This window comes from Lampetra fluviatilis, chromosome 16, assembly GCF_964198595.1.
Source record: "Lampetra fluviatilis chromosome 16, kcLamFluv1.1, whole genome shotgun sequence".
Lineage (NCBI taxonomy): Eukaryota > Metazoa > Chordata > Hyperoartia > Petromyzontiformes > Petromyzontidae > Lampetra > Lampetra fluviatilis.
Window position 1 is genome coordinate 6,464,593 of NC_136290.1, and position 10,399 is coordinate 6,474,991.

General features: G+C 49.6%; 1 protein-coding gene across 1 annotated transcript; it reads right to left on the reverse strand.

Annotated features, from left to right (window-relative positions):
* Positions 1-222: 222 nt before the first annotated feature.
* FGF3 (fibroblast growth factor 3) lies at positions 223-10,143 on the reverse strand. Its single transcript, XM_078863448.1, has 3 exons — positions 9,598-10,143; positions 7,089-7,192; positions 223-554 (listed from the first exon to the last, which is right to left on the reverse strand). The coding sequence occupies exons 1-3, from the start codon at positions 10,004-10,006 to the stop codon at positions 243-245; spliced, it is 825 nt and encodes a 274-aa protein (XP_078719574.1). The 5' UTR covers positions 10,007-10,143; the 3' UTR covers positions 223-242.
* Positions 10,144-10,399: the final 256 nt, after the last annotated feature.

The window sequence follows — 10,399 nt, forward strand, 5'->3', positions numbered from 1 at the left end:
CCGTCGTTGACGCGACGTTCGACCGCTCGCCGCACGGATTCCCACAACGGCGGCGCGCGTCTTCACCTCGTGAAAAATCTCGCCAAACGGCAGCGCGATTCGAGAGTGAGCCATCAAACAAAACAAAAACAAAGAGACTCCAAGCTGAAGGAAGGAAGAAAAGGAAAAAAGGCGCCGGGGGGCCCTTTGGGACAGCCGCAAACGCCAGAGGGCCCTCTCGGCTCGTCGCCGCTTTGACCCGCTTAGCCCAGCTCCGGCAGCCGTGCGGGGCCGTGGCCGGCCGCCAGCAGCAGCAGCAGGCGCAGCAGCTCGCGGTCGGTGGCGTCGAGGATGCGCGGGAGGAAGAGGGCGGCCACCTGCACGGCGTGCGTCTTGAAGCCCCGCCGCGGCCGGCCCTTGCCGTTGATGGTCACGTACCAGGGCCGCCGTGCGCCGGTCTGCCCGCCGGCGCCGGTGCCCTCGTCGCCGTTGCCACCGAAGGCGCGCGACGCGTACGTGTTGTATCCCAGGGCGTTGATGCGCTCCGTGAACTCGCACTCCGGGCCGAACGACGCCTGCGGCGATTGGGGGAGGTGCGGGGAGTCGAGCGAAAGAGTTAAGACGCCGCGAAGTGGGGCCGTGCCACATCTCACTGCTGCTGCTGCTGCTGTTGCCCGCTGCTGCGGAACCGTTCGATTAGCGCGGTTGGCCACGTACGCTGCGAAAGAAGTTCAACGCACGTGTGACACACACATGGGAGAGTTGTTACGAGACGTCAGCCATTGCAGCCTCTGTGTTGTTTCCTCCTAGGGCAGTGTTGTCGAAAATTACGTTTGAGATTTCCACCGGTGACCAAATGGCCCGCAATGTGTCTGGTCTCGTGACAGATCGCAAGCTAAGCGAGCGTTGAGCCTGGATAGTGCTTGGATGGGCGGCCACCACGCACAACAGGTGGTGGCGGGCCACGGAGATAAGTGGTGGCAGCAGAAGGAAAGTGCCGACTCGCACTGACCAGCGTGGGGAAGTATGGTCAAATGACCGTCAATGGATTGACAAACAAGCTGCAGAGATGACGCGTTTACCGCATCGGGGATTCATTGGAATGTCACAATCTGGGGTAAAATTCTTCGATGCAAGAATCAAACAATTTGTCTCGTTTTTACCGTCTCATTTGTACAATTGTGTTAGATGCAAAAGCTTAATTGCAGCCGACCATGTGCATTCTGTATTCTGTATGAATTGTAAATCCAAGCGTGATTCCTTGCATTGGAACCTTGAGTGCAAGAACACAGTCTTGTCAATTAAACCGATGCACTTTTATGAACAAAAATTTCAACACAATCGTCAATAACACTGTCGCCTTAAAATATAAATAAAATACGTGTTAGAGGTGACGTTTCAGGCAATGTCCCTTCTTCACAGCACAGACAAACACTTGATATTTTGGGCACCTGTTATTAAGAAGGTCATTGCGAAAAACATCACCGATTGCATTTTTTTTAAGACCACAGTGTTAACCGACGATTTGTATTGAGTTCGATTACGTTGTTTTTTTTCCTCCCCCGTCAAAAACTCGCGTGCACATTTCTACACGCGCATCGCAGTGCCACTGGGCTGCACGCTGCTGACTTGCAGTATGCAGCTCAGTAGGGACCGCCCTACCCAACATGCTGCAGCCGCGACCCTCATCAGGACAAGCGGAGAAACGAACGGACAGATCAGATTCGTAATCTTAATTTAGACGAATCCGATGAGCTATGAAGCTCTGTTTCACACACGTCCAGTGGGGGGCGGGGCGGGTTATGCATCCATCCTACAGGGCAATATCGGTAGCTGTGGATAATAATTATTTTGCACGCGTAAAATGTGTTTCAAAAATAACCGATCCGTGATTTGAGCCGTTCTGAAAGTAAGAACAATGATCATGTATCGAGAAATGCCTTGGGAAGAGTCTCACCACGCGTGTTTAGGAGGGTCTCGCATGGGATGCATTGGCCAATTCCATTCACGAGTGGCATGTGGGAGTACATGAGAGCACCCACAGTAAACCCACACATCGGGGGGGGGGGGGGGGGGGGGTGGTGGGGTTACACTCAAGGGCCGCACGGATGAGCTCACAGACCCCAGTTGCTGTCCTGCCATCTCCTAGCCACCTCGTCACAGCCCAGCCGCATTGGGTGTCTAACAAATTCGCATGATCCACCAACCCTTGACAAGTGTACGACACACAAGGTGATTAATTCTAGATTTGAAGCTTTCGTGACTGCAAGGATTCATATGCTTAGGTTTTTTCGGTAAAGTCACGTAGGTAAAAAATACAGCTATCGTGCTGTGACTGTTCCACCTGAAGACGGAAGCTTGTGTTGCCTCCGAAACGTCGTGATTTTTATTTTATTTTTATTTTACTTTTATTAATTTCAATTTTTTACCTACGTGACTTTACCGAAAAAACCTAAGAATACACAAGGTGATTGTCTCAACAGCAGAAGGCACAATTGTGACCATTAGCCCGGTATTCCCAGCATGCATTGCATGTCACACGACACCACCGTGCTGCGTGTATCATGTTTGTGGTCAAGCCTTGTGTCTTGACCACAAACATGAAGAAAAAACACGGGATCAATTTACATTCGCAATCATCGGCAGAGTCTAGCCGTCGTTGCCTTCTGCGGCTGCCTCGTGCGTCAGGGGCTCGGCGTTGACAGGCCATGCCCGATCACTTGCGGGCAGAGTGCGGCACTGCCTAGACGTTGGCAAATAAAGCAATGAATCTTCTTGGTTCTTTCGGTAAAGTCACGTAGAAGGGAAGTAATAAAGTAATACAAATAAAACATAATAAAATAATTCTCACGATGTTTCGGCCACAACGCAAGCAGCCGTCCTCAGGTGAAGAATGAAACACCACCAAGCTTGGTGGTGTTTCATTCTTGTGACCATGGTGTTTCATTCTTCACCTGAGGACGGCTGCTTGCGTTGTGGCCGAAACGTCGTGAGAATTATTTTATTATGTTTTATTTTTATTATTTTATTACTTCCCTTCTACGTGACTTTACCGAAAGAACCAAGGAGATGAATCCCTGCAGTCACGAAAGCTTTACATCGAAATTTAAAGCAATGAAGGCAAAGCGAACACTCGATGTTGCGTGTGCGGCGAGAAGCAGGCTGGGCAGAGAGGACGCAGAGCTGCGCGCAGGGCGCTGCACGCGAAGTGCGAAGCGTCCGGATCACGCGGTGCGAGGTCGCACAATCGGCGTTGTGCTCAGCGGCGTCGCGACGGGCTGCTGCGAGATCCGAACGCGTCCGTCCGGTGCTCGCTGAGCTGCATTGGCTTCCACTCAGTGACACACAAAGCGCTTGCCACAGAATGCACCACGACAGCTCGCGGTCTCGTCAAGGAGCATGAACCATCACGCGCGGCCGTCTGGAACGCTCTCTCTTCCGATATTGGGAAGCTACTGGAGCTGTACACTTTTAAATAATCTAGATTGAAGACGCATTTCTTCAGAACTGCCTTTGTGTTTCATTTGTTGTCCTTCCCGCGTACCTCCGATTAGCACGCTTGGCTACGTACGGTGTGAAATAAGTTCAACGTACGTAGCAGCGTGTACGCTCCGGTCAGGGCTTATCAGAGGAAGCATGTTTCTCAAATCCCCTCCCCCCGCCGCCACCGCCGCCACTACTCGAGGGAGTTTACGGAAGCGATTTGACCTCTCGACCTGGAACGCGATGCCAAGTTAAACGTCGCCGCCGCTGGGAAATCCTCCTCGGAAACTTCGCTAAGAGTGGAGCTGACGTGGGCACGGGTGGGTGGACGCAGCGACGGACGTCGCACGCCTGAGCGAGCGTGCTGGGCTCGTCGGGTAACGCGAGACGGACGCGTGCGCCCCGAGTCGCAACACAACAACGGATCGCGCCGTGCGCTAGCCACTGCCGCGCCGATCGGAATCGTCATCGTCGTCGTCATAAGCACCACCACCATCGTCACTATCACCATCATCATCATCATCAATCCCACATGCAAATCATTGTCACAATAATCATCAAACGTACCACCACCACCATCGCCACTATCACCATCAATGCCACATTTTTATTACTGTCACAATCATCGACGTCATACGCACCACCACCACAATCGCCACTATCATCATCATCAATCCCACATGCAAATCATTGTCACAATAATCATCAAATGTACCACCATCGCCACTATCACCATCAATGCCACATTTTTATTATTGTCACAATCATCGACGTCATATACACCACCACCACCATCGCCACCATCATCATCATCATCAATCCCACATGCAAATCATTGTCACAATAATCATCAAACGTACCACCAACATCGGCACTATCATCATCAATGCCACATGCTCATGATTATCACAATCATCATAATCAGTTATTCTACAACAATAATCGCCATCATTTGCACCTCCACATTTATCATCATCACCATCCATACCACCACCTCCACCATCATCATCATCATCGATACGATCGTCATTTGTACCACCACAAACATCGTCATAATTTACACAGCACCTCCACTGCTGCCATCATCATCGTCATTACCTTCACATATCTATTAACACCAAGTCAATTTTCTTAAGTCACTCATAGAATATCACTGCGCAAATATCACAGCTCAAACATAACATTGGTAAAAATCAACTAAAGTTGAAAATACATAGTTACAGTTCTCAGCTCTATTGTATGTGCAATATGTTGAACTTCTTTTGCACCGTACGTATCCAACCGTGCTCTTTGACCTCTGACCACGTAAAGGAAACGAGTTAACTCTATTCTCAGAACACCTGTGCACTTGCTTTAACACGGGATCAATTACATAGAGGAACAATTGTGAACATTTATTTGGGGTCAGGGTTACGTTGCCAAAATACGATCGTGAGCAGCAGGGGTCCCATGGTCTGGATAATAATAATAATAAAAAAAAGCTGTTGTGTTAGAGAACATCTTAATTGGGAACACTCAAAGGAGGGCCGAGTAACCGAGCACTCCACTCCATCTTCATAGCAACAAACCCGGACATTTGTTCATTACCGCATGAGAGCAAAGGCTCTTTTTGTCGATCGATTGATCTCCGTGATTGTGTCACCAGGCGAGAACCCACGGAGACCTCAAGTATCTTTTGCAAGGTTGACCTCGGGGCCAAACAGGTGATGACAAACGCAAGCGTAGGTGAGGTCTAAACACGCGGACAAGGGGGGGCTGCGATGCCTACGAAGAGAAGCTCGGTTGCTCGCCAGCGAGAGAACACCGACTTTTGTGAAAGTCAACCACGTGCCGAAACGACGAATCGCGGGCAAAACAACGGCGCAGGTCGCATTCTGCCGGCAATTACTTGCGCGATACTTTTGATCAAAAAAAAAATTAACCCGTAACAACAAAGTTTTTCACTATAAATCCTTTATATGCGTGGCGGCTAGAGTCCTCTCGTCCTCTGGCTTGAGATTGCTGCCACCTATGGGTCAGATGATTGCCTGCCACCATTAAGCAATTGGTAATTAAATATAATTTATTTTTTCCTAACAAGTGTAAAATTTAGGAAATTTTGTTTCACGAAAATAAATTGTCACGCACAACGAGTCTGTGTGCCAAATGTCAGCTCGATTGGATCACGGGAAGTTGGTTAAAAAAACGACCGAAAGATTTGCACGGTCGTAAGCGCGCAAGCAAGCAAGCAAGTGAACTTAATATAAAGGATTTAAAAAGGCCAGGGTGCAAAATGTAGAAACGATCGAGTACAAATGTGATTAGCGATTGCGCTCAAAACATTTCAGGTCGGGTATCCAAGTCTTGCTCTCTGGTTCTTTCAGTAAAGTCACGAAGATATCCAAGTCTTGCCGAATTCTGGGATCGATTGAGACGGAACGGAATTTAATTCCCAGAGTGAAAGGTGGCAGCCTTCACGCGGCCCCACTCTGTTGTAGAACGATAAAAAAAAAATCACGGCGAATGCCATCGACGCGGCGACCGCCGAACATCGATCATCGATCTCCCGGGTCTCCGTAGCAACAGAAACGGCACCAACAGCACCAGCGAGCATTCCCAGAGTACGCAGCGTCGCGGTGCGAAAAAACGCATTGCCCGAATCTGGCTTTGACCCCTGAACCCCACGGAGAGACTCGTCTTTGACTGCGAGTGTTTTACATCTGGAATGGGTGAAACGGTTAAGCGCAGGGAACGGCTGTCTGCCTCTCTTGATCGCTTTAACAAATGCCCTGAAGCAAGTGGTTATGCGACGCATTTGGCGACCCACGTTTAGCCGCGTCCGGCCGCAGTCTCCCCTTGTGGAGGAATCAAATTCCCACGGGGTTCTCAAATCGACATTTATCCAGTGAGCAACTGGCATTCCAACAACGGTTATTTGTTGTGTTTAAATCCTGGTGTGGTATCTTCTTGGTTCTTTCGGTAAAGTCACGTAGAAGGGAAATAATATAATAAAAATAATAAATGAATGACGCTGTCTTTCCGACAGACCTGTTCTTCACCTGAGGACGGCTGCTTGCGTTGTGGCCGAAACGTCGTGAGAATTATTTGATTGTTTTATTTTTATTATTTTATTATTTCCCTTCTACGTGACTTTACCGAAAGAACCAAGAAGATGAATCCCTGCAGTCGCGAAAGCTTTAAATCGAAATCCTGGTGTGGTAGTTAACTTTGCCCATCATACATTTGGGGTCAATTCAACGTGAACACTTTCACCTGGAACCAGAAGCCCTCTGCTCCGTGCTGTCATCCCTTCATATTTTTTTTTTATTGGTGTGCTTTTTGCTATTTTAGAATGTGTTTTACTCTTCTACATTCCAAAAATGGTAGACAATTGAAACCCAAGCCTCATTTGCTGCAAGGAAGCACTCAAGATTTATTTCTCGCGATCACTTGACCAGATCTCTCACATTCCTGCAGAGTGTGCTGAAGCTTTGTTCACAGAATGTGGGTGCTGGAATGAGCTCTTCCGTTAACGGGCTTTTGCTGCCTGCATTTGCAGCACGGCGCACATTTTGCTGCATGGCAACCCAACGACGCACTTCCAGGTGCAATTGCATCCCAGTGTCCCGGGGTGTACACAAGTTTACCGAAGCGTAGAGCCGTCCCTTGCTGTTCATGGCGAGAAAGCGACCAGCGAGTAGCCCCTTTATGGCCACAACTCCCACGTCCACCGATGTGATCTCCAGTATACCTGGCAAAAGACAAAGATCCGCCGTATAGCCTTAACAGACTGTTGGGTCAAGTGCTGTTAGCGAGACCGTATTGAAGGCTGGCACTGTGGCACACGAGGGGGTGGGTGGTCAGGAACACGCCCGGCCGCCTTTGTCTCCCCAGTAGCGATGTTTACACACCGTACCGGGTACTCATTTGAGGCTGAGTCGACATAGGTGAGCCCCAGGACCAGTTCCGATATTCGTCACTGGTGTTGGCCGTGTGCGGGAATTGAACTCGGGAAGCTGGGTTCGTAGCGCAGTGCGCTAACCGCTACACCACCGCAAAACAGTCAGCCATCGCCCTCAACATCACTATCATCGAAAGCCATATCGTCATCACCACTCTTATCATCATCATCACCACCATTATCATCATGATCCCTGACTTCATCATCATCATCGACGTGATTATAGCTGGCATCATTATTACCACCATTGCGATCATGATCACTCGATTCATTACCATCACCAGCAACATGATCACACCACCACTTCAACACCTCCATCAACAACGTGATCACAGAACAAGCATGTTTATCACCACTATCATGGTGATCATCAGCACCACCATCAGCATTGCTACTATCATCTTCATTTGTAGCTCCGTCATAACCTCGCAGCTCGTCGGGTTTGAGAGTGTCTAAACTATATCAACTATAGTAGTAGGTTTTTACCCTTTTAAACTGGTACAAAACTGACACCTTTATTCAAGGCATCATGTTTGCAATAACCACAACACAAGTAGTCAAAAAGCAAACAAAAAGAATCAACTCTGATAATGATAATAATATGCACTGTCCTTGAAGTTGATTGGTCGACACCCGAGACGGCTTTATTTAGAGCCGAGAAAGCCGTCTCGGGTGTGGACCAATCAACTTCAAGGACAGTGCATATTGTTATCATTATCAGAGTTGCTTCTTTTTGTTTGCTTTTTGACTACTTGTGTTGTGGTTATTGCAAACATGATGCCTTGAATAAAGGTGTCAGTTTTGTACCAGTTTAAAAGGGTAAAAACCTACTACTATATTTTGCCACTGGTAAAAGAGATCTCATAGTATATAAACGATGTTTTACTTCACCCTGTGAGGCCCACTGAGCGACGTAGCTCTTTTTCAGAAGCGGCACGGCCACAAATGATACCTCAACGAAGCGGCTTATCGTGTGGACATTGGTTGCAGGCAAATCCTCTCGACGCATGTTTCTAAATGTGGAGGGAAAAACCGGAGAACTCGCAGGAAATCCACGCGACCACGGGGAGATAAGACACGCAAACTCCAAATATACAGCAGCGGGCGTCAGGGTCGGGATGGAATCCACGCCCTCCCGCATACCAGGCGAGGTAGTTAACATCTCCCCATCGCAGGGTGGTCACACGTGGTGTCACAAAGCTCTGCGTGATCCATCAACCCTCGGATCACAGACGTGCGCTGCTACGGCCGGATAAATGATGACCTCCCATTGACGATATTGTCAGCTCTCAGCAGCTAAGCAGGTTCGGGCCTGGCCAGCCCTGAGGCTTCCTACGGGGCTTTACTGTCAGCAGAGGGCAGTGCAGTAACAATCAGCAGTTGTAGTCACAACCCGTTCTGGCCAACGTCAAGGAGGATGGTCAAATCACCATCAAGAACCCGTATGCCGAGGGGAGGCCCTCATCCAGCAGTGGATTGAGCAAAGGAGCTGTCCTTCAAAAAATGTTAACACTTGTGAGAATTTGCAACAACACCACAAGATATGTGCCTCCTGGCTCTGGAGACCACCTGGAGAAGATTCCAGCCATGTGTTGACTGATGGAGACTCTGACTTTTTGAAGCTATTAACAATACATTTGTTATCATGTTACAGTATATTATCCGTTCTTTTTCCATTCAAGACGATAGTCCCATATAAGTGTTAAATTGCTTTTGAAGCGCCCTGTGTAGCAACGGTGGTGTGCTTCCCGCACGCAATCCGGGCAGTGTCATCTCGTGGGGTCTGCAGCCCGGGACCTGCTCACACTCAGCCCATGAGCCAAGGGGAGGATGGTCGGTACGACCTGGGGAGACAGATGCCACCACTACCCCCATAGGCAGTATCCACCACGGGCAGAGATATATATATCTTAGCGCATATACAGTACTCTCAGTCTGAAATCGTATCTTATTTTCTAAAACATTCAATTTCTTTCGCACCATACGTACCCAACCGTGCTAATCGGTGGTGCGATATTCTACGTGACTTTACCGAAAGAACCAAGAAGATGAATCCCTGCAGTCACGAAAGCTTCAAATCTAGAAAAATAAAGTGATTACAAATATCACGACGTTTCGATCGCAGCACGAGCGGTCGTCATCTATCTCCGCGACTCTATCGAAAGAACCATCGAATAAAAGCCGGCGCCACTTACTCAACACGCTGTTCCTGTCCAGGGTGCCGTCCACATCTCCGCTCGGGTGGATCTGCACGTGGAACCTGGTGGCACAGAACAACTTCCGACGCCGTGGCGCTCCGCCCAGGTGCTCGTAGACGGGCAGCAGATCGTAGGCACGGCCGCCGTCTCTCGCGAACCTGTGTCGCTTCTCCTCCTCCTGCTCGACCCGCGGGACACCGGCATCGAGGCTGGTGGTGCTGGTTGGACCCCGGGTTGCGCCGTGGTGGTGCCGCTGCTGCTGCTGCTCGGTGGACGAGGCGGCCTGGGCAAGAGCCAAGCAGATGATGGCAATTACCAGCAGCATGGTCGTAGGCTCGAGGTGTCGTCGGGACACATGTTCGCACCCAGGTGATAGACGTGGACATCTGCCGTGAGCTACATCCATTGGCGCCTTTGCTTCATTCCTTCTCGTTCCCTCCGACAACAAAAGTTTCGCTCAATGCAACTACCGCACGGACAGCACGCAATTAAGCAAAAGTAACATTCTGTTTTAAAACAATTTCAATGTTACGTTCTGCTTGTTTCTCGTCACTCCCCCCTCATCCCACCACCCTGCCTGTCTTTCTTCGCCGAGATAATTGTCGACAAGCTGCGCGATGTCTCTGTAGTCTACCGCGTGCTGGTGCCGCCACCACCACCACCTACGTGTTTGTGGCACCTCCGGCAGACACGTGTCTCTGAGTGACGACGGAACGGACAACGACCTCCTTGCAGCCTCAAGAGCCTGACCGCCCCCCCCGCCAGCCTTGTCTTTTAAATCTCGGGCAGGGCCCACGCC

What these genes read in the sequence shown, in the direction of transcription:
- FGF3 (XM_078863448.1), bottom strand. Translation starts at nt 10,006, where the DNA reads ATGGATGTAGCTCACGGCAGATGTCCACGTCTATCACCTGGGTGCGAA. An exon ending in GGACAGGAACAGCGTGTTGA is followed by an intron (nt 7,193 to 9,597) that starts GTAAGTGGCGCC and finishes GTCTTTTGCCAG; the next exon opens with GTATACTGGAGATCACATCG. An exon ending in AGGGACGGCTCTACGCTTCG is followed by an intron (nt 555 to 7,088) that starts GTAAACTTGTGT and finishes CAATCGCCGCAG; the next exon opens with GCGTCGTTCGGCCCGGAGTG.